Source organism: Cheilinus undulatus, linkage group 8 (assembly GCF_018320785.1).
Source record: "Cheilinus undulatus linkage group 8, ASM1832078v1, whole genome shotgun sequence".
NCBI lineage: Eukaryota > Metazoa > Chordata > Actinopteri > Labriformes > Labridae > Cheilinus > Cheilinus undulatus.
Window position 1 is genome coordinate 49,186,385 of NC_054872.1, and position 27,442 is coordinate 49,213,826.

At 38.7% G+C, this 27,442-nt stretch overlaps 1 protein-coding gene across 2 annotated transcripts; it reads left to right on the plus strand.

Moving 5' to 3' along the window:
• The first annotated feature begins 1,854 nt into the window (after positions 1 to 1,854).
• nt5c3a (5'-nucleotidase, cytosolic IIIA) lies at positions 1,855 to 27,138 on the plus strand. Of its 2 annotated transcripts, none has more exons than XM_041794365.1 (8): positions 1,855 to 2,110; positions 21,592 to 21,690; positions 23,715 to 23,784; positions 23,878 to 24,010; positions 24,137 to 24,226; positions 24,526 to 24,688; positions 24,791 to 24,991; positions 25,651 to 27,138. In XM_041794365.1, exons 1-8 carry the CDS (start codon positions 1,973 to 1,975, stop codon positions 25,750 to 25,752), a joined length of 996 nt encoding a protein of 331 aa, XP_041650299.1. In that variant the 5' UTR covers positions 1,855 to 1,972; the 3' UTR covers positions 25,753 to 27,138. The 2 variants fall into 2 exon arrangements, with proteins under 2 accessions (XP_041650299.1, XP_041650300.1); XM_041794366.1 differs by lacking the exon at positions 1,855 to 2,110 and adding an exon at positions 16,678 to 16,703.
• Positions 27,139 to 27,442: the final 304 nt, after the last annotated feature.

Genomic DNA, 27,442 nt, shown 5'->3' on the forward strand with positions numbered 1-27,442 from the left:
GGAAGCACATGGCATACTGTAAATTAAACCGGAGACAATGGAAACAACGTGGCTACCTGCTCTGAACATTTCCGGAATGTGAGAAAAACCTTTGAGGAATTTAACTTATTCACCCCCATGAGGTAGCAGCAGCCTTTACTGTGAGAGGTGACTGTACACAAAGATTGTGTATTTGGAGGTGCTTCACTCGTTAAGAAAAAAGTGGCACGCTTTACAGCAGTAAAGAATGAATGACACTACTTCATTCCTACATAATAATAAAGGGAGAAGCATCCTTATATGTACTGAATAACCACTGCAGTTTCTCATTTTCCTGTCTTTATATGATTAAGTTAAAATAATATAACAGTGCCTATGACAAAGGCTGATAAGGTTATATACTGTTCATATTATATAGGGTAATTTTGAGAACAATGATGCTTTTCACTCTGTTAAAACCAGTTTTATGACTTTGAATAGGCCAAGTAAATCTAGTGATATTAACAAATATCTACTGAAAACATCAGTTATGCTACATGCATGCTATATGTTTTACAGCCTTACTGTAGTTTAAGAGAAGGCAGAGATTAACTTTCAAAAGTTTAAACGGAAGAAGAGGAAGGTAAATTTTATTAATTCCTCTAAGGCAAAACAACTTTTTTCACTGTTGTTGGACATGCAAAACTCATACACTGAAATACAGAGATAAAATAATGAACATACAGTATGTAAGTATGAAAAAACTGCTCACAAAGAAGAGCCCAAATGGACCCCAATTTTTATTGCTTTTAAGAATTTAACATTCAATCGTGCGGAATCTATAAAACAAAATACAGTTGTAAAGCATGACATTGCATAAAGAGAGAAATATTCCTCCAGATCAATGGAAAAATTGTGCAAAAACAGTACATGTGTAAACAAAAAGATAGTTTCTATCCAATTTATGTGTCATAATTATTCATCGGAAAAACTAGCATGATAGAAGTAGGGACACAACAGGTGTAAGACAAAAAAAGCATTTGAGAATATGTACATTACTAACATTTGCAATACCTTTGTATATGTCCCTAACAGGGTGTATTTTTCTTACAACCAATTCTGACATTTTTGCCTATAATTTTCATTTTTAGGTGCCTAGCCTCTACCACTCAAGTCTTATTTTTTCCCAAACGTTTGCATACTGAAAAGTCACCGCCAGCCAGGAATGGCCCACACAAAAACACGGTAATTTCCAAATTATTATTATTATATATATATATATATATATATATATATATATATAATTTTTTATGCGGAAATATGAGCGGTAAACTAAAACCCAAATGAATTTTTGAGAGGGTTAGCATAAATTATAATTATAGCCCTAGAAAACTGTTCCTTTTTGGCAGCTGTTAAGTACATTTAGTTACTGCAAATGAGTAGCATGTTTGCATACTTGAACTTCTTGAGTACATTTTATAACCAGTAATTTTACCTTTACTTAATTGTGTTTGAGGGAAGTATTTTATTACATTACGTTCTAAAAAAAACACCAATTAGCGAGTAAAAATACACAATGCAGAACTAGCCACGTTAGCCCTTTATACACTGGCTAGCGTGTTGTGCTAAGTAACGGTTTCAATAACTTAAATTTAAGATGTTAGCTCTTCACTAAATTTGACGGCACTTGACTTGTTAAGCAAAGTGAGCTCAACGGCTGACACGGCCTGAGTTCACACGCCGTGTCTTTTTGAGTTGTTGTAACAAACGACACTCATTCATGTTTATAGTTTTCAACTTCGTTTTCGTTGTCCTTTACCATGTAATGCAAACATTCTAGCTGTAAAATATATAACGATTTCAGAGTGAGTGGTCCTGTTCTGCTTTGACGATCTTTGGCCGTGGGATTGCACCAGTAGGAAGGCGCTCAGCTTGGGGTTGACAGAAGGCAGGACAGGACGGGGACTCTCCGGGCGGCGGCGTTTTATCGGTGGAGTAACAGCGGCGGACCGTGATGGACAGGACGGCCGTGGTGAAGGTCGGAGCCGCGGCCAGTGCCAGCGTCTGTGCCCTGTTCGGAGGTGTGGTTCTGGCCCAGTACATCGTCGCTAAGAAGAAGAGAGCGGGCAAGAAAACGCGGATCATAGAGATGGTGAGTAAAAACCAGATAGCTAAAGCTCGTCAAGAGTGTAGAGACAGGTGAGATACACGAAGTAGACCTTCAAAATAAAGCCGTCCACTCTGACAAGTGAGCGCTCATGAAGAGGCCGGTGACGGTAGCGTAAAACCCGTTTCGTTTGTTTTATTTTTATGTTAATTTTTAATGAATAGCAATATATTGTGTCAAATTGGAGCGACAGTAGTTATGACTTTTAAAAGATAAACAGAATGTTAAATTTATCATTTTCTTTTTTAGTTTATGTATTATTTATTAACGTATGTTTGATTGCTTACACTTCAATTGAAACGTAGTTGGTGTTGTGCTATCGCATTTAAAGCAGTTTAGGTTTTGAAACTGAATAAATATACATAAAATAAATGGTAAAAGCAGTTCAAGCCCCATTTCACATGCACGCCACATCGGTGAAACACAATACTTGAGCAGGATTTTATATGAAAATATGCTAGCTTTGTGCCATTTTTCTCTTTAAACTTATGTTCATTGAGCCATAATGTTCGAAAACATCCACATTGTGATCCGTGGATGTACTGTGTTGTAATACAAATAGATTGAACCGAACAATCTCAGGATAACCAGGTTATTTTCAAATTAATAAGTCGTCAAGATGTCTATATTGGGAGAGAAAGCAAGACGTTTTTTTTCTTCTTATAAATTAAACCATGCAAAGGTGGAGGACATTGCAACCCGCGACTTTAATGTGAAAAATATCTCCGGAAGTTGACAAATCAAAATTGGGAAATTGACATAAGTGGACCCGCACTTTCCTATGCGCATGCGTCTCTATTCCCTAAAACAGCAGCTGTTTTTTAGAGGTCACTAGCTTGATTTTCTACCACAAAAAGAGCTGCAGATTCTGTTTTTGTGAGCACAGAGCTTTGACAGCTTATCCTCTGTGAGTCTACGGTGCTGTATACAGCTCTGCACAGCTTTGTGCTTCTGTTGTCCCTTTGTTATTGTATAGAGAGCAGACAGCATGCGGGTTATACAAGCTGCAGCAGACTCAGTCCAGCTTTGTAACCAGTCAGACAGGAACCACGCCTCCATGTTAACAAACATTCAAGACAAACTAAGGACAAATTAGAGGAATAGAGGAAGCAGGCCAAGTGTCAAAAAGCAAAATTGAAGTATTAAAATTCCTTACAGAACGTGTCTGAAAGTATTGTGTTTGCATCTATAAATTATGTGTTTCCATCTTTTTATTGATTCAGGGGTGACCCCTTATAGTCTAACATTTGACAATTTATTCCAAAGAGCCTCATGCAACAACCGGTGTCACAGCCAAGCACCTGCTGAGGAAACATGGACAGTTCAGTTTGTACTACAGTATATGGGAGTATTGCATAACTTCACATAGATTTGCCTGTTTCCTTCTAAGAAATAATAACCTGTAGCTTATCTTGTTATCAGTATCAATTTATGAATACTCACTTATGCAATTCTGGAGAAAAATACTGCACATTTAATCAGGCTCCTTTGCAACACATGGTGTAAACCACACAAATAAAGTAAATAGTTAAACTCCGATTCATTTCTCCATGCTTGCAGCTGTAATTATAGTATTTTTGCAAGTGGTTTTGTGGACTTCATTTTATATAATGCACAACATGGCTATGCTTTTTAGTCTGCTTTGCATTGCCATTGCTCTGCACTCTGCAGCAACGTAAAAGCTTGCTTCATGTTAACTGCACGTTTCATTTCATTTATAGCATCAAGAGATTCACAACAACTTAAAGAAATTCAAATATGAGACACATGCAAGCCAGTTTGTTATTTTTAAAGGTTTATTTAAAAATGAAAATTTGTTACTTTTTGCAGTGGCCAGCAGAGGCCTCATTTCAGTTGTTGTTGTTGAGCTGAGGGAGGAACTAGGAAAGAGGGAGGCATCAGGGCATCAAGATTTCTGGATAGGAATATTTGTTTGACTTTCTTTCGCTTTCCTCACTCAGCAGAGCTCAGAGCTTATTTTGCAAACTGGAGATAGTTTTGCATTAATATCCATATCCAACCTGGAAATTTTGTGCTCTGATTTATGTCAACATGGACAAGAAACTACTTGGTTCAGGAGTGTCAAATGCTCAGCAATAAAAAGCACCACACTTCTTTTAGTCTGCATTCAAAATAACAGAGCACGATGTCTTACCATTTACAAGGGGAACATGAAATCACAGGGCAGAGAATTAGATTTTTAATGGATGCAGCATGTTGTGCAATGTGATGCAATGTCATATGCTGTTAGATTAGGACTTAATATCACAGTGTATCAAGACATTATACAGTTAAGTATTACACTGAGTCTGGTAAAATGAACATCCTCTTAGTCTTGACTTGATTTATGAATAAACTCTGAAAATCAAGGGTTTACAAAGTTCTTTGACACACAAGTAAATCACAAACAATGGGACAAAAGGTGTAGAAACTTAAGAATACAGCATGGGAAAAACAATTTAAAGAGAGGAAAAACAATAAAAAGAATTTAAAGAAAATACATTTGAATTTAAATGCTAATAGATCAAACTACAAATAGAAAACAAAACAGTTAAGAGGGAAAATGTGGAAATTATTAGCAAACAGGAAGTGAATTACACTCAAAAGATGATGAAAATATAAAACGGTGAGAGTACATGAGGTTTGACGCAGAAAAAGTGGTTAAAAATACATATAATTTTGACTATTTAAGGCAAAGACGTTTTAACCAGACCACAGAAAGTGAACAGATTTTGCAGTTGTTACTAGGCATTACGGCTGCTATGTACCATATCATAACAAGAGTCTAAATCAGTGGTCCTTAACTGGTCAGGTATCTCGACCCACCATCTCCTCAAGAGAAATCACGACCCACATAAAAAAAAAGCTCATTTATTCCATAAATGTTAGTTAATCAGTTGTCACTGGTTAATCAGTATTCATGGCTATCATTGCACCTAAAGACATAGGAACACTCCAAAAAATGTTGAGAAAGAGAAATGTATAGGAGAAAGGCCCAGGACAAAACAAACACGTTAGAAAAGCACAATATTAAAGAAGGATTTGCACATGTACGTACATCTTATTTTACTCCATTTTCCCGAGATAGCATGGAAGTTTGGTGATATATCAAATATTTTCCTTGTTATCTTGGGTAAACTGGCATTATTTTCCTACAAAAAGAAGATAAAGATAGAAATCTTGTGGAAAAACTGAATTTTACTCATAATTATAGGAAAACCTTAAAAATATATGTATGAAATTACTGTATGTCCACTAAGGGTTTCCATAGATAGACCTTTAGTCACATTTTTTCCCCTGGCATACATTCGCAACCCACTTTTGGGTCACGACCCACCAGTTGAGAACCACTGGTTTAAATGAATCATGTCTGCGTTTTTTTAGCTCCACCTGTACAGATGCTTGTCTGAACTTTCCACCCTCCAAGTCTTCAAGACACACCTAGAAGTTAATCTACCTGAAGTGAACTCCCTCTGTTTCTGCTGCCAATATTCACGTCATTATTTACAGTAGAAACACTCAATCACATTTCACAGTGACTGCTGCTGGTCTCTGTCAGGTAACTTGCTCTCATTGTGTCAGTCCAAGTGTGTTTTTATCAGTGTTGTCTTTCAGCACAGCCAAGTGCTGCAGGGTTTAACAGCAGCATGTCTGATAATGTATGATGGATAACTTGTAGCTTTGGCAAACAGCTTTATGCTGTTTAAGCTGCTCATCTTTGCTCTGATAAGCTCACCTGTTCTTCATTATATGACAAATATATGCAAAGTTGGATACCACTGTGTTTTACTGCAGTAAAATAGGCTTGTAAAAGAGAACAAGCTCTAGATCACAGTCTCGCTAAGTTTACACTACTTATGTTTAGTGCTTTGCAAAGCAGTTTAGATGATGGATGGGATTTTCATTTTCAACTTCAGTTATAAAAGTACGATTACTGTGCTGCAAGCTGTGTTGCACTTGTTTCTGTCCATAGGTTTGGTCATGCGTAGAAAATGGAGCTTAGCTTCCCTTCAAGCATGCGCTCTGCCCCTTCCACCAAAAGAGAGCCACAGCAAGTACCCCAGTTAGTGAGAGAACTAGAGAAGAAAGGTAGCCGTCAGCTTTTATAAAAGTAAAACAACCTCAGTCATATGGATCCACTTTGAGGAGCTGGAACAAGGCTAAAAGAACTAGCTGAATTTGTGACACAGTTCTTGTTGCCTCTTTAATACATGATAAATGTATTTAATCATTTGAAAATCATGTACAGATAGATGTTTGCGAGTTCCACAGATAAGGAATAGTCCACCTGTGGGAGAAGGTAGACAACTAAAGGGGGTCCGTAAGCCTAGCCCGTAAGGCTATCACAAATGATTTTTAGTCCAAATTATTCTCAAGTGTGTGGTATCATTTGATTAATTTACTGTTTTAGATTGAGTCAGAGCCTCCTTGTTCTCGTAATCATAAGAGATTTAAAATCCCAGGTCAGACTGCCTCTGATCAAATACACACAACAGCCAATGAGAGCGAGCAGACTGGGTTGTGTCACCACAACATTTGTTTATTTGACCTCGTACATGGTTGAAATACATCTAAAATGTACGAGAAAGCAAATCGCAGCCTGTTAGTCAAACCATTTTATTGGTAACCTTGCAAGTGGATTGGATCCATGTCTGTTATGAGACAGATCCACCTTGCAAAGCTTCAGTATTAAACATTTGTGCCCAGTCTAGGAATGAATGGACCAATTATATCTCTTGAAATGCCATTTCAAGAGAATAAGGCAGTAGCTACAAGCATGGTTTAGTTGTACTGTAAAAATGGCTGCCCTTGAGGAGATAGGTCTGAAATTGACCCCCAATTTGTCCACTTTGAAAGGCCAGATAATGTTAAAACAGCCTAATCTGAGCAGTGTCAATGAAAAGGTTTTCAAGTAGAAGTTGTGGACGAAGCACGCCAAAGTAACCTGATAAAAATGAGAGAGCCAACAGTCTCGTGTCTGCAAAGGGAGGCTGAAAATCAGGCATGTATCTGTGCACTTCGTAAGCCATGTAGATTTTGAATTTCTGACTGTTGGACACCGTATGTCTTCTAACTGAGCGGCACTGTCAGTCCATCAGCTGACATCAATGAGTGAGCAGGAGAAGATCAGGAGGAGCTTCTGTGTCTGCTAATGTGATTTGGTTTCATTAACAGAGCTTACAAGTCAGAGGGGGTCTGATTTCCATTCAGAGCTCCCCTGATTCAATTTAGACTCAATTTTATTGAGCTTATTGATTTATATGCTTTTCTTCTGCCAACAGCTAGTGTTAAGTTGTGAAATGAAGCCTTATTCCCTGGATTTAAATGCTGTAGACTCCCACAAATGTAGTCCAAATGTCTGGGGTGAAAGAGGCTTAAATGAACGAGCATCCAAGCTGCATGGCAGCCAGACACCCTTTGGTCGTTTGGCTCTTCTGCAAATCCATTCATCTGGTGGAAGAGTGAAACTAGACACTGAGATCTGGATAAAACAGCTCGCTAGTCTCCTCTCCTGGTCTTTAGTGTGGAAAATCTTGACCATCTGCTCTTCATGATGCTGCAGGAGCACAAACATCCGCTCTGAACCCCTAAGTCTTCAGAGACACTCAGGCTTTCATTTTCTGTCCTCTGCGGACATTCCTCCCCTAAAGTGAGTTTTATGGCTCTCTCAGCTCACATAAACTCTTTAGAGGTCATTCTTGTCATTTCAGAAGTATTTGGGAAACACAGAAACAAAGCGCTTTTTTCTCTCCATTCCTAAATACCACTTAGCCAGCATGCTCACCACCAGAAGGACTTTGTTCTCTGGTTATTGCTGCATTCAACACTATTTTTCTCTTTGCTTGTACTTTCTCACTTAGAAGGGAAAATATTAGTATCAACTGGTGTATCAGATTAGGATATAAGGGGTAGGACCACCCTGAATGTTTGTTTTAACATGTATGAATTATTATGGGCTGCACGGTGATGCTGTTGCCTAATGGCAAGAAGGTTCCTGTGTGGAGTTTGCATGTTCTCCTTTTGCATGTGCAGATTCACTCCGGGTTCTCCAGCCTCTCCCACAGACTAAATACATGCTTGTGAGGCTGATTGGTGACTCTTGATTGAGTGTGAGCAGGCCTGCTTGTTTGTCTCTCTCTGGGTGCGTTCGAAAAGTCCATTTTGCTTAGGAAGGTTCCTAACTGAGTGAAACGACCCGAAAGTATTTAAGTGTTGGCCATGATAAGGACTGTTCGAATTCTCCAAATGGTAAGGAAAGGAGCTTCATTATTTCCTCTATTATCTCCTTTAGCCTAGGAAACACTGGACCATCCTTTACCAAAAGAGACATGAAAAGACGACCCACAATGCTTTGCGCAAACTTCATGTAAAGTTGACCGCTGTTGACCGCTCATCAAAAACAAGTGAATAACTTGAATAACTAGAATAACTTTACTAACCCCGATTTAAACCGTAAAATTCAGACAAACGTATAATACACGTGATAAACAGAAGGCAGTAGGGATGAACAGAGAAATATTACAGACATGAAAACTTTTTCATTCAACTTATGATCATGATTTCATTTCGTCTCATTTCCATTTTATTTAAATAGTTAACCGATCAGTCAGTATTTTAAACTGTATTTGTCTTGCTATTTTGAAATATTAAGATGCAGTTTATAGAGCTTTTCACAGAACAAGCTGAAAGGAAGATGAAATCAGAGTAGACTCTGTAATAAATTTAACAGAGATGAGAGAATTAAAGGAAAAAGCAGCCTAAGCAGGGAAGCCCAGACTTCCCTCAAATTTTATCTACTAATATTGGATAGTTTTTTTTATTTAAATACCAAGAAAATGCAGGCAAGAGCCTGCATACAGTCTAAATATGCTGTCGATGTATTTTTTGTTACACATTGTTCTCTCTTTGACTTGTGGTAGTTCTTGAATGAAGCTTCAGGGTAAAAATATAACTAAAAATACAAAATGTTCAAATTTTCTGTACTTTTTGATACTATTAGATATTAGATCCTGTATCATTTTTTAGCACATGATGTTATAAAGATTTTTAATTATATACTACATAAGTATGTTTGCCTCTTCATTTTTGTTTCTGTGCATTCTCTTTTGTTGTTTGCAGTTTTCATTTTTTCATTTTGACAGCCTTTGTTTGCTATCTTGTGAGCCCTTTAAAAAGCCCCTAAATAGGTAAGAATTGATCAAGTAAGAGACCAACATCTGCTTGTGGTCTGTGTTTTTTAGTTCTCCTAGACATTCAGTCAGACATAGAGATAGTCCATCCTGTTAGATTCAGGTAGTGTCTGTGTTTAACTAGAGAACCAGATGTAATGTTTATCCTGTCAGACATGATGATCCTCTGAATTTCCAAACACAGGATCAGGCTCAAGCATGAACTTACTGTATGCCTTGGTGTTAATGTAAAGTAAGGAGGAAGCTGGTTTGACTGTGTTTCACACTCTTCACCACTGGAGGGCAGAACAGAGCTGTCCTGTAACAAACCTGCCAACAAAACTCCTCAGTCATTTACAGGATATAAAAGAAAACAATTTAATCAGTGATGATAAACTAGTAGATAGTACCTTAGTGTCCTGTAGTGATAATAAAATCAGTGATAAACAGATGGTGTACAGTTCTTTATTCCTACTTTATCTAAAGTACAGAATGTGGTGGCTTCTTCAAAACTATCAGTGGGAGTTACACATTATGTGTGCACAAAATGTGTAATAAAGTTGTCTCCTAGAATGACTAAAGAAGAAAATATCAGCTTGCAGTAAGGCTGAGTTTTTGAGTCAGTTTGTTCTACCGAGAATAACTGAAGCGATAAATAGGGATGCACAACAATTTGCCAGTTTTAAAGGCTGAAATATGATATGATACTGATATGTATGACTAATATATCAGCAGAAATGATACCAAATAGATATTTTACTTTATAAGCTCTTATCTGCTGATACAGATATGTTAATAATATTATACATGCCAAATTGTAATGCAGAGGCCTTATAATTACAAAGGCATCGCAGTGAGCTGATAAGTGTAATGCTGCTGCCTTATTTAAGTTTATTTTATATGTTTATTAATATCCATCAAACATTTGAAGAAAGCCTTATTGAAATTCTGAACCACTCAGGCATGTATTTAACCTTAAATATTTAAAGCCTTGGCTCTCAGCTGGTGGGTCATGACCCAAAAGTTAGTCCTGAAGGCATTTTCAATGGGTCCCAGTCTTTATTTCTGTCATGTCCTCCACCACAAGTCCAGCGTGCCCTGTTTTTCATTAAAACATTTAGCTATTAAGATAAATTTAAGAAACTTGAACCAGTTTGAGGGGATGTTTTACCGCTTGTTCACATGCAGGCTTCTGCACAGAGTTTAACCACTTTTCATCACTGTTACTGCCACATTAAACCTATTTTTGCCACTTCTAGCGAATTTTTGATACTTTATATCAGTGGTTCTCAACTGGTCCGGCCTCAGGATCCATTTTTTACCATCATTTTATGCCCTCTTTTTCCATATTTGCTGTCTTGTCCCATTTTTTTTGCCTCTTTTAATCTATTTTTGTCACATTGGCCAAGTTTTGCCATTCTTTAACCACTTTTTTGCTTTTTTTGGTAACTTGATGTTTGTACACATCATGTCTTAGCTGAAGTCTGACATTTCTTTCCAAAGTCAATGTACCCAGCCGCATTATATACATTACCAAAGAAAGCTAATTTTGTTTTAAAGGAAAATGGGTTTACATTTTGAAAAACCTAAATTGTACAACAACATTAATAAGTAAATTCATTTTTGGTTACTTTGATAAGAATGGTTGTTATTCAGGATTAAGTAAAATATAGTTCTCACAGCTTTACTTTACAATGGACCATGATTTTCCTGACCTCCATGGGCCCCCAGTTTGTCAAGGCCCCAGAAAGCTCTTCCCTTTATCCTCCCTTATGGGCGGCCTTGCTCACATGTAACCTATTTTAATTTAGACTGGAATGCAGAGCTGGCTCTTTGTCCCAGCTCTTTTATGTGAATGATGGGTTATAACACAACATAGCATCAAAGGAGATAAAGGTGATTAGCTGTGAACATCTGAAGAGAAAAAGAGAAGGATATGCTGATTGTTACTGGTTAAAAACTGTAGTTATGCTATAATAAAACTGTTTCAACAAAGGTCAGCATCCTGCGTGGTTAGATGAAAACAACCAAGGCAACCATTTTACACTTCTATGAATTCTACCACAGCATGAAGGAGTGGCTGCAGAGGAACAGTAGCAGTGTTGGGGTCAGCTTGTTCACAGATGATGAATAACAGATCATGAACTCTCACCTGAAGAAGACGGCATTAGTGCCAACAAGTCACTCAGCTGGGTTCTGGCCTTTTTTTATGATGACATTTGACCCCGGCAGGCTGACAGGCCAAGGCAAGTTAACGTCAGCTCAACCTCTGCTCAGATTCTCGTGGGTTAAGTGGATTTCAGAGGAATGCTGAGAGTGAGAAATGTAAAATCATACTGGGAGAAGGTTGAACCAACAGTTTGACGACTGGTAGAAAAGTTCGGATCTGTGTTTGAACAACATGCAGGAGAAGAGTCGGTCCATCCAGGAGTTTTCTGGTTTGTTGTGATTTAGGCCAAAGCCGAGGAGAAAAGGATAACACATCATTGTGATGGAGCAGACCAGTCACTCCATGTCTCTGTTTTTGTTAGATATGTGTGGTGATTGGAGGATTTCTGCTCGTCTGACTCAGCTGGGACATGTCCCGTTATTGTGCTGAGGTGTAATCAGAGAGAGGTGACCTAGTTTTTGGAAGCGATGGTATGTGAGGCAGCCGAGGTCGACAGCAGAGGAGAGGACGAGTTTGACTCATGTTCCAGTCGCCAACACCAACAGTGATGACGGTGGGGAACCAAGCCTTGATCAGCAAAAGCTCACCTTGGATAAGATTTAATGTCAAAAAAACTGGAGCACAAATAAGATTGTTTCCTTTATCATTGATGGATGAGTTAAAGAATGTATCAACCCATGTCAAACTTATTAAAACATGAAGAGAAGGTACTTTAAGGTGGCATTATCTGCTCCAGTAGTAGTTAATATTGGCTGCACTGACAACCAATTGTCTGTTTTCTTCTGCTGTGTTGCATCAGTTTAATGTTGACAAGCTAGTTTACCTGACAGCTGATCTTCTAATCCCAGGCAGGAGTTTTCACAGGCACAGATCTAAGGAAGGCTACAAAAACCTTTCTGCTGAGCTGAAGGTTCCTGAGAGCACAGTGGCTTCCAGAATTCCCAAATGGGAGAAGTTTGGCACAACCAGGACTCTTCCAAGAGCTGGTCGCCCAGCCAAACTGAGCAACATAGTAAACGGGCCTTAGTAAGAGAGGTGACCAAGAACCTGGTGGTAACTCTGACTGAGCTCCAGAGATCCTGTGCGATTGGAGTTTTTGCGAATTCGAAACAGGCTTTTATATGTTTTGCACATAGACTGTAGAAAGAATTGGACAAACCCGTTTGCACACAGGATCTCTGGAGTTAGTATTTTTTTATTTACATTTACATTGACTAACATCAAAGCAACACGAGTAATGTGATTTACTGGTAATCATTTTATATATTTTCTTTTAGCCGGATTATGTGACATAAATGACCTCAATACTAAATTACAATACTGAGACAATTACATCACTGTATAAGATTTTCTGTCTGATACTTGAAGGTTTTCAGCAACACTTCCTGATTAATCACATCATCAGTAAGAGATTCTAATGTTATCAGTTTTGGTAGTGACTCTCAGTTTAAGCTTAATGGATTGAGAGCTTTTATTTCTAAAAAAAAACTGCTGATGTTCAGCATATAGGGAAGTTTCATCATCTTTTAAAGACGTTTAAGACATATAATTTGTCTTTGATGTTGCCAGCTTCCAAAACCACCAATGCACAGGCAATATAGCACTGTAAATGTTGCTTTTTATTTTGCCAAGAAGTGTAACATACTATGTCCAGCATTTTGCAGACATGTTTTCATTGATGGTGAGGAAATCTTAATTAGTCATTTTATTAATTTATATAGTTATTCATTTTTTAAAAATAGTTTCTTTTTTTTGACAAACGCTTATACTTTTTCCGGAATATTTTAGCAAAACGTAAAAAATGCAAGGAGGGTAATGCACAGTCAAAAAGGAGGTAACATTTGACCAATGTTGTCAAAATGTTTGATATTTTAATACAATGCAGTATTGCATGGTTTAAAATTAGTACAATCTCTATTATTTTAAAGCTCAACTGTATCAAAAGGCCAGACCTTGAGTATTTATTTCATTAGACTAATTTTTAGGAGATAAATGGGTTCAAGATGTCCCAATTAAAAGGTTGCCAATGTATTTGTGCAGTTACGATGAAATGCTATAGCTCACTAGCATTTTTTGTTGATTTAAAACCGCAAATTTCCAAATATGGGTGTCTAGGACTTCTGATTTTATTGCTATTATATTAAAGCAGGTATCATCTTTTTTTTAATTTAACTAGTATTACTTTGAAGTTTAAAGTTTTCACATCATTACAACCCTGCTGTATGCTTACATGCAATACGTGTGTAAAAGTAGGTCAATAACATGACGACGTCAAGCTTGGGCAAACATCTAAGAAGTGCATCTAACAATCCCAAAACTGCACATATTTCTAAAACTCGTTGCTGCTAATAGCAATAATTGATTTTATTGATTTTATGATTGATTCCCCTAACTTACAGTTATAGAATTCTTACCTGACTAAAATAACAGGGATATATTAGTTAGACTTTTTGGCTCTGCGTCAAAAAGAAGCTCTAAGATGAGAACCTGCTCATCCTGAAGACAGATCAGTATGTTTGCATGTATTTTAAACAAAATAGCTGACATGCTGAGACTAGCCTGCTTCTATATTTGTGTACATCTGAGCGACTCAAATATTGAAGCAGCAGCAGAAAGGCTGAAGTGTATTCTCAGTGTGTTTGCATTCATTTAAAGCACGTCCATTAGCTGTATGTGTGTTTTATGTCCGACCGACCATCATAAAAACTAACAGCCTCACTGGACCATGACCTTTGCGACCTTCCATGCGCCGTTAAGCCTTTTACAGCGTGTGTGTTTGTAGAGGAAATGTGTGAGCTCAGCAATGGTATACTGAAGCAAGTCTGCCCTCTCTGATTTGAAAGGTTCATTTTCCAATGGGTCAAAGGTGGAATCAGGCCATATTACAAATGCCCCCTTCTTTCTTAGAGTCTATTTATAAACTGGACTCTGTGTGTGTATGTGTTGGTGTGTTGACATGAGCCAGCTGAAATCTATACTTGACTCTAAATGTTGTCAGGTGGCTCAGATATCGCTGTTAAATAAGAAGCGTTGACTATTTGTGGCCCCACTCCAGGTCAGGACTTTTTAGTTTTACCTGTAAAACTGTTTCTACTGGTTTTCCATTAGCACCTATAATGGCTAATAGCATCAACATAACTAACAAAAAGATAGAAAACTAGAATGTCATCAACATTTTTTATCTAAAAAAAGAAAAAATCAATTACCATATGTAATGTTTACATAATCAAACATTTATAACATCATCCATAATCCTCCCACTCAAAGTTGTACCAGTTGTCTTCCCTTAATCATATTTGAAAAAACATTGCATGCATGTCAATAAAACAGCTTAGGATGTCTCAAGTAAGTTTCATCAGGATTGATTTAAGGCATTTTGAGTTTTGAGCAAATGTGTGCCCCTACACTCTTCAGTACCTCCATGGGCGGGTAACTGGGGCAGCGAATTGCGAAGTGTCATTTGGCGACTTTGCTGATGATGCTGTGATCCTTGCAGATTGTAGGTGTTCTTGTGGAGGTCTTTAACCTGCTGAGTGAGGCGGCTGAGGCATTGGGAATGCATGTCTCCTGGGCCAAAACAAAGATCCAGGCGTTTGGGAATGCCTGGGATGCCATTGAATCTGTGTCTGGGAATGGTGATAGCATGGAATCTGTAGAGCAGTTCACCTACCTTGGCAGTGTAATCCATCGATCGGCTGCAAGGCTGAGATCAACTGCAGACTTGGACTCGTGCATGAGGTGATAGCTTCACTGAGCATGCAGATGAAAGTCAGAGTCTTTCGGTTTTTGGTCCTTCTGGTCTTACTAGACTCCTGTGATGTTGACTGATGGTCAGAGGCACTAACTGGACTCCTTTGTGACAAGGATCAGCTGCCTGATACAGGAACTGCAACCGTGCTTTTATGGGCATGTGGTGCATTTTCTCAGGCCTGATCCAGCTCACTGCATACTGGGTGCCCAGGACCCAGTGGGCTGGTCCAGGCACTAGGGGAAACCCCATGCATCATAGAGGGGGAAGCTGGGAGGCAATGTTAATTTTGGCAGCTATTTTTAATTTTAGTCTTAGTTTTAGTCTTTAAATGAAATGCATTTTAGTTTTAGTCACATTTTAGTTATTTCTTTCCTTTTTAATCTTAGTCTAGTTTTAGTTGACAAAAACTCAAAACATTTTAGTCTAGTTTTAGTCCATAAAAAGTCCTCACATTTCAGTCTCTTTAATTTTAGTCCAAGCATTTATTTTCTTGCCTAAATCTGGTACCAAGTCATGGTAGTGTGTTCTCTGCACTCTGCCAAACCTGGGGTCCCTGCTTTCTACAGCTGAGAGGCAGAATAGCTACAGCTGCATTGTTTTTTGACAGATTTACCCACAGTGGAGAAATATAACAGATTTTGAATGTCCAACGAAAACTACATCACATTTTAGTCTAGTTTTAGTCATCACATATCTTTTTTTGTTAGTCTTAGTCTTGTTTTTGTCATGGAATAAAGGCTGTCGCTGAACATTTTTAGTCATAGTTTTAATCGACAAAATTAACACTGCTGGGAGGATACCTGGAGTGATGGGTATGGGCCTGGCCCAGGCCTGGATGGCCATCAGGACTGCCAGAGCAGTATAAGACCAAGGCTGACATGGCAAAGTGCAAAACCAGCATATCTGACCTGATCTGCTCTGCCCACTAAAAGTTTATCAGTCAGCATTTTGAAATTAGATAACCACATTTGGTACTGACTTGACTGGAATTTAAGTGGAGGAAGTAAAGACATGATTTTGAGAATATTCCCATTGGTAGAGTTTCCATCAAGGCAGACAAAGCGGTGACATAGCAAGACTTTTTCTGACTAGGGTGGCTGAACTGTAGCAGGAGTGGCAGATGCTTTTTCCCGTGTAAATACATATTTTTTCAAAATAACACAATAGAAAAGAAGAAGTCCAGGTGGGGGATTAGCTTAATTTGCAGAGCAGAGTCAGTAGTGTGCTGTAAAACAAATGACGCACCTGGAAAAAAAAGAGCAGATTTTCAAATAAATTGTTGACCTTAAGAGAGCAGTCTTATGTAAAGACAGTATGGGTTTGTGCATTTGTGTGCGTTTGCTCTCTGTTTAGGAGGAGGGATTGTGCCATTTAATCTATTTTGACCACGCCCCCCCCCTCCCTGCCTGCTGCTGCAGATATAAAAGGCCTCTGCAGCCTCACAATCTTTTCCTCACTTCTGTGTTATCTGAGACAACAGACCTCGAGGTAAGCTAGTGTGTGAGAAGATATTGTGTGTATGTTTAAGACTAAAACCCTCAGGCATGTTAAGTTTGTTTGACACATTTGGTGTAAAATTTAATGCTCTTAATGCAGCAGGATCCTGCTGGATGTCTTCTCTGGTTGTAAGGATGATTTGCCTTATAAGATGTGTAAAGTTTATTCAAGCTTAGCCGAGTTCTTCTTTTGTGAAAGATTGTGAAAATGTGTCCTGCTGTTAAGGAAAAGATCAGGTTTTGTTTTTTGTTAACTGTGCAGCGTATTTAGATAAATAAGGTACGTAAATGTTCTGAAGTACATCCTGATTGGTCTCTTTGACTGTGTTGGTTGAAATTTTTGTATTCGTTTGCAGTATTTCTTCCATTTGTTTAAATGAGGAGCAGGTTTGAATTTCTCTGCTGTCGGGGAACACGCCCTCTCAAACCCTGCTGCCTTTTTTAAAACCATTCCCAAAGTACAGGTTTGGTGAGGCAGACAGACTGTGTTTACACCCCGTACTTAAGCCATACATTACATTTTTGTCCCATCTGGAGCTGTTCAGACAAAGCATGCACCGTCTGTTCTCTGCAGATATGAAGTAAAGGAAGTAGTTTATGTCTGCTCACTCAGATAGGTGTGTCTGTGTTTGAGGCTTAGACTGGATCTAATAGAGGAACTAAGTTTTATTTAGAGTTTGTGTTCTTGGCCTCGTGTTTCAGTAACATCAGAGTGATTTATGAGTCGCTACGAAACCTGATGCTGATTATGTAACAGTGGAGGACGTTATGGAGGGTGGGCGTTGGGTTTGTGCTGTGTATTGAACTTATTAAGTTGTTTACTTGACTTCAGCATCTTTACATCTATCACAGCATGACTATGTTACAGCCCCTACAGCCATCAGCTGTCAAAGATATCACATAAGGTCTATGTCTTTTTGTAGGGTAGAGATATCTTACTACTATAACTGGAGAGCTGTCTGTCTGTCTGTCTGTCTGTCTGTCTCAATTTGCAAACCTCCCGCCTGCTCCAATTGTCATTCATACTTCTCACAGGACCTTTTGGGTATATTGGGTCGACACTAGAAGCATGACAACATCATAAAAAGCATAGTTTTGTATACAACTCCAAAATTGCGTTTTTTTACGCTTCATGTTGGTACCCCTCTGAACCCCACTGAAACCATATGCACCTGAATTATAAAAATGTGCCATATTTACGGAATCACAATGTTGGACTTTTGCTGATATCCAAATACAGATATTTCCAAGTTCATTTTGGCTGATATTTGCACCAGTGTATAAATGTAGTCCAGACCTAAAACTTCAGCCCTCAAAAGTTTAAGGAATAAGGATGGAGATAAAAAATACTTCAGCTGACATAGGTTGTTGATTTAGCCTAAAACTAAATTTGATGGATATTTACAGCCAATAATGGCTGATATTTGCAACCAAATAAGCAGTATTTATTGCTTTATATATGATGATATTTACAGCTAACAGAAGCTGGCATTAACAGGCACTGTGGGATGATATTCACAGCCAGAAATGGCTCATATTTATGCCTGACATAGGCTTATATTCACAGCCAAATAGGCTGATAATTAAAGCTTATTTAGGCTGATATTTATTGCCAGAAATTGCAGATAATTATACCTGATGTAGACTGGTAATTACAGGCAAAATGAGCCAGTACTCACAGCCAGACATGGCTAATATTTATGCCTGACATAGGCTGATATTAACAGCAAAATAAGCAGTATATATTGCACATATATGGTGATACTTACAGCTGACAAAGACTGGTATTTACAGGCAATATAGGCTGATATTCACTGCCAGAAATGGCTAACATTTACGCCTGACATAGGCTGATATTCACTGCCAAATAGGCTGATATTCACTGCCAGAAATGTTGGATATTTACACCTGATATAGGGTGATAATTACAGCCTAATAGGCTTGTATTTGTAGGCACAGACTGATATTTACAGGGGATTTGGGACGATATGTGTAGCCAGTTAAGGCTGAAAGCATAATGTTTACAGCCAGTAAAGGCTGATATTTACCTCTGATAATGGCTAATTTTTACAGCCAATAAAAGCTAATATTTATAGCTGATAAAGACTGGTATTTACTGCCAGAAATAGCTGCTATTTACACTTTATATAGGCTGATGATTACAGCCAAATAGGCTAATATTTTCTGCAGACATAGACTGATATCCACAGCTGATTTAGGCTTCTATTTACAGCCTAAATAAGCTTATATTTCCAGCCAATGAAGGCTGGTATTTACATCTGAAATATGCACATATTTACAGCTGGTACACACTGGCATTAACAGTTGAAGTAGGCTGATATTAACAGCCAACAATTGCTAATATTTACACTTGATATAGGCAGATATTTAAAGCCAAAACAACTGGCAGCAGACATGGACTGATATATACAGCTGGTTTAGGTCAATATTTGTAGCTAATAAAGGCTGTTAGCTTGATATTTACAGCCATTAAAGGCTGATATTTACACTGTTATCGGCAGATATTTAAAGCCATTACAGGCTGATAGTTACACCTGATATAGGTAGATATTTAAGGCCAAAATAAGCTAATACTTGCAGCAGACATAGACTGATATTTACAGCTGGTATGAACAATATTTGAAGGCTGTTTTTGCCAGTATTATAATAATTATCCAATTTTCGGCAGCTAGGACTTTAATTTTTCTCTCTGTTGCAAAGAAAAAGCTATCGATATCATTTAATTTTTTTACTAGTGCATCAGAGTTGAAAATTCTCCTATTGTCTAAGTCTACAACAAAGTAGTTTTGGCTCAAACATGCTTGTTTAAACCTATTTTAAAAAAGGTTTATCCGATTAGATGATGATCCTCTTATTGGTGCAAACCCCCTTTCTCTTTACTCAGGAAATATTAAGTGTTTTGTAACTCAAGCTTTTGTTACTCAACAAGCTGATTAGGCATCTGAATACAAACACTCTTCTAGTGGCTGTGATAGAGACTGAGGTCAGTTTGTTGTTACTGCAGTTTAATACCCAGCTGCAGCTCACTTCTGCTGAATTAACAGACACATTTAGTTATTCCCTTCTCTTCCTTGTCTGCCTTTTTTATCTCTCCTTTCTGTCCAAACCCTACTTTTTCAAATGAATTGAAGGACACTGAAGCATATCTAAATGGTCAGTATGTGGAAGTATTTCTGTTTTATCAGTTTTGAGAACTAAGCAGTGAAAGCAAAAAGCGTGAAAGCGAAACAGAAGCTGACGTGTAAAATAGGCGATGTTTGGTTTTGTAGATGTAGGAGAATACAAACTAAACAGAGAGGTGGCTTAATCAGGGTTTTGCATAGAAATTAGCATACAGTAGCTTACAGACAAGCCCTGTTTAGTTTGCTTTAACCAAAAATGAAAGGATTAACAGAAGAGGTACTCAAAGTTTAACATACAAAAAAAAAAGTCACATTGGCATTGACAAATAATGAGAATTGACGTGACGAGATGAAGTTACCTGATCGGCTGAAGCTCCCCTCCTCTCTGCTGGCTGTCACTGGGACTGTTTGTGTGGCTGCTCAGCTTGTTATACAACACCAGCAGATTCCAAACATCAGCTGTTTCATGACCCTGACACCCCCCCCCCCAAAAAAAAAAAAACTGTATGTGTGTAGAATAAACATGAAGACTGTGCCCAAATATACTGAAAGAAGTGAGAAGGAAAATGCCAGCCATCATACCCAACAACACATGCATTTTCAGCATTTATTTGCTTTAAAAGTTAACCAAAATCTAGATCAATTCTGGTCATTCTGATACCCAACCCCTCTTTTCTGCAGTCTTTATCATCTTCCATTCTGATGCCAGACCTCTCCTGAAAGGAAACCTGCAGACTGAAGAGTTTTAATTTGAGTTCAGGCATTGGTTAAGGAAGGTGAAACATGTTTGCCATGTCTAGGGGATGTTTTAACTTTCATCATTGACCTTCACATATACTGGTGACATCACTGATGGGTGACCCTCATTTACAGTGACATTGAGTCTTTATGTAACAGCCTGTTACAAGGGATGTGAGGGTCAGGATGCAGGCTCTGCCATAGTTCAAGGTTAAAGGTGTCTTTCTTTGCATCTAAAAGAAAAATTTGTGGTGCAGACAGGAGATCCAGCATTCCAAAGATCAAAACAGCCAGACATGGTAATTCACAGTTGAGACGTATCATATTTTTTAGGAAGTTCATGCATGGGATTTCCAGTTATTCTTGCAAGTATCATTGTTTAGGCACATTTCATCTGATTGTAATGAGACTGAGCAAGACATGGTAATCTTTAAGGACAGAACAAAAGCAGTTTAAGCAGAAAAACATAAATAAACGGACACAAAAGCAGGGGCTGCAGAGCACAGATGATTAGGTCGTGCCCTATGCATGCATGTATGTGGGCGACCCAGGTTGGGGTCCTGCCCCTGGCTCCTTTCCTGCATGTCTCAGCCCCACTCTCTCATACCTGTTTCCGACTCTGTCCACGGTCCTCTTCCCTAAAATGGGGGCATAAAAAGCCCACAATATATCTTATAATATAAAAACAAATCCATTGTCCAAAGGCATGCATTTTAGGTTAATTGGTGACTAAGCTATCCAATGTTGAAGTTTGTCACGGCTGATAAAGCAGCTGAGAACGCCTCAGGTTCTCCATCATGGCCTTTACATTGTTGACAAGAATAAAGGTACAAAGAAAGCAATGTTCAAAGAAGATGGATGTTCACTCTTTGTCATTTCACTGTAACTCAAATGTGTGCAAGAGAGAAGCCACTGCAGTGAAAGCAGCTTTTCCACTTCTTGTTTGCCCCTAGATTCATCTATAATAACCTTTCTCTCTCTTTTTTTTCCTCCCTTCAGATGCCTCAATTTGAGAAGTCGACGGTCCACATGAAGGACCCGGAGAGGGTGGAGCAGATCATTTGTGGCCTCATCAAAGGAGGAGCCTCCAAACTACAGGTAATGAACTTTATGTCACCTGTGATTCAAATTACAAACTGTGTTTCTGTAGTGTAAACTTCAGCTTTGAGAACTGCAGGTCCATTGCAGTTTGTAGTAAATATTTGCACATAGCTTCCAACAGTGTAAAGACCGTGCAGTCTTGCACACTGGGCAATACAAGCACATCTAATGGGACGTCCTGATTAATTTTGCATGCAATTTTTGCCACACATGTGGCAGGACATGATACATCAAGTCATGGTGGGAAACCTTATTTTCATTCATCATTATCATCATCATTATAAACCACAGATTCATAATAAACCCATGATGAAAGATGATCTGTGTGCTTAATCAATACAAACTGTGTAATCATATACTGTTTGTCACTCAGGAGAATGTTGTGAGCTTAAAAGTGAACATCTGATTTGCTTTTGAGGAAAGACACATCAAGCCTGTGCCAAAGCAGACTATACAAAGATAAGAAATAAAGGCCACTGGTTCCAACAATCTGATTCCAAATACCACACTGATATTTCATATCAGAGGACTGTGAGTTACTCAGAAACAAACCTGAGCTGGCACTGGCCTGAGATGTTAGTATCAGCCACATGAAACATCTCTAGCTGGAGGGAAAGCCGTTAGATAATGTACTCATCTGAACACAGTGTGCTGATTAATGCTGTGACGTTAATGCATTTGCTGATATCCATCTCGAGAGCATGGGAGAAGTTATGCAAGAATGAGGCCAAGGATAGTTGGCAGGCATGAGTGCAGTGATTGCAAACATCAGATACTTATAATGCAAGGTTAAATGGAGATATATGAAATGGTCAAAGCTTCACTTGGGAATTCTTTTTCGGTTCCTCTCTTGCCCTTGCTCCTTTATGTCACTCTGTTTTGACTTTCACTCATTGATGGCCCTCAGTGTTGGGTAGCATAGGTTCTTAATAGTGGTGCAAAGATCAAGTATTATTGTTTATCCATTATGTCCAATCAAATTTGTGGTGGCATCTAGTATATCCAGCTGCTGAGGCAAATAAAAGCTTTTCTACGGAACAGAAAAAAGTGCCTTGTTGGAAAAACTTAGATCTGATTTCCTGGTGAAATGTGAGAGAAAATGTTGATATACACCCAAAGAACTATTAAGAACCATTGGTCTTAACATAGTATTGGCCAACGCTGTATTTTAAACATCACTTCTAATTTTCTCAACTGCTGCATCTCTAGTTCTCAAGCCAGCTCAGTTAAACAAGGAAAACATACTAATAAACCAGTATATAGTAGGAAAGAATACCTTTTCTGAGTCAAGTGCCTTAAGGTACTTTCACATCAGGAACCCAGGCCTTGATCCAAGCACTCTTGACCCCAAAGTCTGGCTCTGTTTTCATCAGCATACCTTACTAAGGCACTGTACCAGAGTCCACTTGAAGAGGTGGTCTTGTCAACCTGGATGATCTGTGTAAGATGGGAGCATAACCGTGTCCAAGAACAGGGTATTGGTCAGCAAGTAGAGTTAAAGACTCCATTCTAAACATCTCCGATCTTTTAATAAAAAACACTGTATCTGCACAGCAGGGGCCCATTTCATCCTTTGAGCTGCACAGCAGATGTGAAAGTAGAACAAGGCTTATTGCTGGCATCTTAAATATATTCAAAACATCCATGATGGAGTCCAGACCCTTGTGGTTGCCATGGTTGCATCTTTTTCTTTCCTCTTCTTGGCAGATTTGCCAACAAATGCATAATGCCAACATCTGTACCAGACAGTGTGCATACATCAGTGTGATCAAGCACCTGGACTAGCAGACTAGTGAGGGGAAGGGAGAAGCATTCAAGTCATATATGAAAACATAACACAAGCTCACGTTAATACTTGAATGTGCTTCCCTGTGCAAAGCATGCAGGATTTCTTGCTGCAGCTGCAGAAAGCTCAGTGCCCAGCTCTGGCTCCCTGAGGTCTTTTTGATTCTATAGTGTCTTTTTGAAGCACTTCAGTTTCTGATTTCTATTTCTGAAACCTGTTCATCTGTCTGTTTTAGATCATCACAGACTTTGACATGACGTTAAGCAAGTTTGCAGTCAACGGCAAACGCTGTCCAACATGTCACAGTGAGTACAGCAACAACACAGCGTCAGCAATATTATAGGCTATGCTTGTTTTATGCATTAGTAATAACAGGGCTATTCTTCTTGTTTGCACAGATATCATTGATAACTGTAAGCTGGTGACGGAGGATTGCAGACAGAAGCTGCTACAGCTGAAGAATAAATATTATCCCATTGAGATCGACCCTCATCTCACCACAGAGGAGAAATATCCATTCATGGTGGAGTGGTAAGACACAAATGCTTTTTTTACCCAGGAAGAGTACACAGGAAGAGCACACAGTCACATCTTCTCACAGCCAGCAGAGCACAATCATGTTTAACAATGCAGCTATTAATGTGTATGTGTTTGCAGGTATTTCAAGTCCCACACACTCCTGGTGGAACAGCGGTTAGAGAAAGACAAACTGTCAGAGGTGGTGAGAGAGTCTGATGCTGCACTCAGGTACCAGCTCCATTTTTATTGCTGCATTCTGGGTATTTAGCTGGTGTGAAATCCTTATTTATAAAGGATAAAACTGGGGGAGAAAGTTAAACTCATTAGATATTAATAAGTCGGGCTTTTAATCTGCAAGTAACTGGCAATATTATCATCGTCTATGATATATTGTAGATTTAATTATTCTACAACTGAGGTTTATCGTGCTTTTTATGGTCTAATTTTATAAAAACTCTTAATTCTGATTAATTCTGATACTTTATTTAGCAGAACATAATATCTGAAGTCCCTCACTAACTCTTTAGGGAAGGCTATGAGCAGTTCTTTGACCGCCTGCATCAGCATAGTGTGCCTGTCTTCATCTTCTCCGCCGGCCTGGGCGATGTCCTTGAGGAAATCATCCGCCAGGCCGGAGTCTACCACCCCAACGTCAAGGTGGTCTCCAACTTCATGGACTTCGATGACAACGTGAGTCCAACAGGAGAGACACGTCACCTCTAATGTCCGCGTTAAATCTCAGCTTCATGACTTAAGAGCATCCCTTCACTGGATCTGCTTCTCCTCTTACAGGGCGTCCTGAGGGGTTTCAAAGGCGAGCTGATCCACGTTTACAACAAACACGACGGCGCCCTGCGAAACACGGAGTACTTCAAACAGCTCAAAGAATACCACAACATCATCCTGATGGGAGACTCACTGGGGGACCTCAGCATGGCTGACGGCGTGCCCAACGTAGAGAACATGCTCAAGATTGGCTTCCTCAACGACAAGGTACAACTAAGATACAGAAGTTTTCTCAATATTAAATATTATATTAGACAATATTCGACGAATAAACAGTACATTGAGGTCTATGTAACATCATTGGTGCATTGCTTTAGCAGCTGTTAAAATAGGGCTGAAAATTTTTGAATAATAATCTAATTGCCCCCCCCCCAAAAAATTGCAATTTAACATGCAATTATTTTTTACAGTCCTCATTTTATGTATTCCTTGACAAAGGAGCAATAAACTGTTCTATATTATAACAAACACAATATTTTGTAGATAAAACTTGGGCTGAAAATGAGGATTTTATGTCTTTCTCTTGTAATAAGACAAACATGTACAAAAATAAAGAAATACTATTTTTGCAGGCTATTCTAAGGAAAAAATGATCCTTTAAAGTCTGCATGATGTGTAAAGCATAACATCTGCCTCAAAAAATATATTAAACCGTTACTTTGAAACATTTCAGGTAAAAAAAATTTCTCTGCGGTCTGTGATTGGAAACTGCATTTACTGCAAGATATTTCCTGTGTAAAACCTACTCCAGTAGATGGAAAACTGCCAATGCACTGCTTGTTATTTTAGTCATCTGACATTGAGGTGCTGTAGATGTGAACTGTGCAACGGCTCCTGACCATTTTCCTTTGTGTCTTTTTCTGCAGGTGGAAGAGCGACTGGACAAATATCTGGACTCTTATGACATCGTCCTGGTAAAGGACGAGACTCTGGAAGTGCCCAACGCCATCCTCCAGAAGGTTCTATAACTCCACCCCCCTCCACTCTTCACTCCTCTCCTCCCATCAGTCCCCGTCAGCGGGGGGCCCGTTGGACTCCAAACACCGACAGAAAGCTCCACCACTGACCCACATCATCTCTGTGTAACCCCAACTGAGCCATCTCTCAGCTCCCCTCACCTTGTTAAAGCCTTTAAAGACATTTTTTAAAGTCGTCACAGCAGCGTCAGCCTATCTCTGGTGTGTTTTTGTCCGTTGAGTCATTTCTGACATTCTCTCAAATTGTTTTATGATGAAAGAAAAACCAAAAGTGAGATAAAAGACACCTGAAGCTCACTCTATCTTTATTATTTGCACATTATTGTTAACATTTAATCCATAGGGTTATTTTTGATATGGTGAAATTTGTTTATCATAAAGCAGACATGGTGTTTTCTTTGTCCCAGCATGCATCAGGTTCACATCATGTGCAGCAACTAAAGGACCTTGTAAATTCTCAGTTTAAGTGAAACATGCTCCCAGGTTAAATCAGCAATAAAGAGACCACTAAGTCAGTATTTAATGGGATTAAAGCAGGGCACAGATCGTGAAGATGAGCAGGGAAAATGCACTTTAAGCTGCATGTAGCGGTGGACTCAGCCTGTACATGAACACTTGTGGCAGTAGTTTGGATTTGTGAATGTAGGGACGCGTTCTTGCACACGATTTTTGACCCTAATGTGTTCTTTTGGCATCATATCAACAAAGAAAGAAGAATTAGCTCTTTATTCTTCAACTAAACAAGTTTCCCTTTAAATTTGTGAGCTTCTTATTGCTAAATTTAACTTTTAAGTGTTGTGTTTAGGACTAACAATGACCTCTGGTGGTCATTAATGAGAAAACAGTAAAAAAAACACCTCCAACCAAAGTATAAGTATGAAAAACCAGATTAAAGTGCACCATATCAGTGAAAGAAGGAAGCACACTGCTGTTTGGGGCTCAGCTAGACCCAGAATAAACCTAATTAATGAAAATCTCGTCATTCTGTGGTTACCATTGAGCACTACCTCTGAAATATTCAGACTTTTTTTAAAGCTACAACATCTCCATTTGTCTGAAGTTGTGCTGAATGTTCTCTTTAAATCTGTTTGTGTTTTTAATGTGCTGCTATCACCTGCATGTTGCCTTTTTCAGTTTCTGTCAAAGAAATGGGTGACAAAAAGATCTATATAAATCAATACATGGGGAATAATGTAATATTGTAAATGTGGGAGTTATAAATATGGAAATGTTTGATGTTAAGCTGGAGAAAAAATCTCCAGAGTTATAGACCAGAGTCATAGAGCGGTGTGTTGTATTTTTATAAAGAGATGGCTTTTTCTTTTCTTTGATGCTGTGATTTGAAAATGCAATAAAAAGTCATTTTGTGAACTGTGACTGGGTCAAAGACTGGACAGAAATCTGGAGTAATGGGAACACTAAAAACAGCTTTAGCATGGGCAGATTATGTGGGATTTGTACTGCAATGCTGCAAAAATGGTGGCCCGTGAAGGGATGCATCCATAGAGGCCGTTTTATCAGAACTGGGCAAAAGAGCAAAAAACAAACAAAAAAAAAACCACACACACTGAAGGATATTTTTGCTCTTCTCCTGAGCTTGACTGATGTTTGTTGCCGGTACCTCATGTCATTCAGAAGCAAAACAAAGGCTAAATCCCTACTCATGCTTTGCCCCATCACT

Excerpts from the sequence above, each read along its gene's own strand:
- nt5c3a (XM_041794365.1), top strand. The coding sequence starts at position 1,973 with ATGGACAGGACGGCCGTGGTGAAGGTCGGAGCCGCGGCCAGTGCCAGC. Across the intron at positions 2,111-21,591 it reads AAACGCGGATCATAGAGATG|ATGCCTCAATTTGAGAAGTC; the intron begins GTGAGTAAAAAC and ends TCCTCCCTTCAG. Across the intron at positions 24,689-24,790 it reads TCATGGACTTCGATGACAAC|GGCGTCCTGAGGGGTTTCAA; the intron begins GTGAGTCCAACA and ends CTCCTCTTACAG.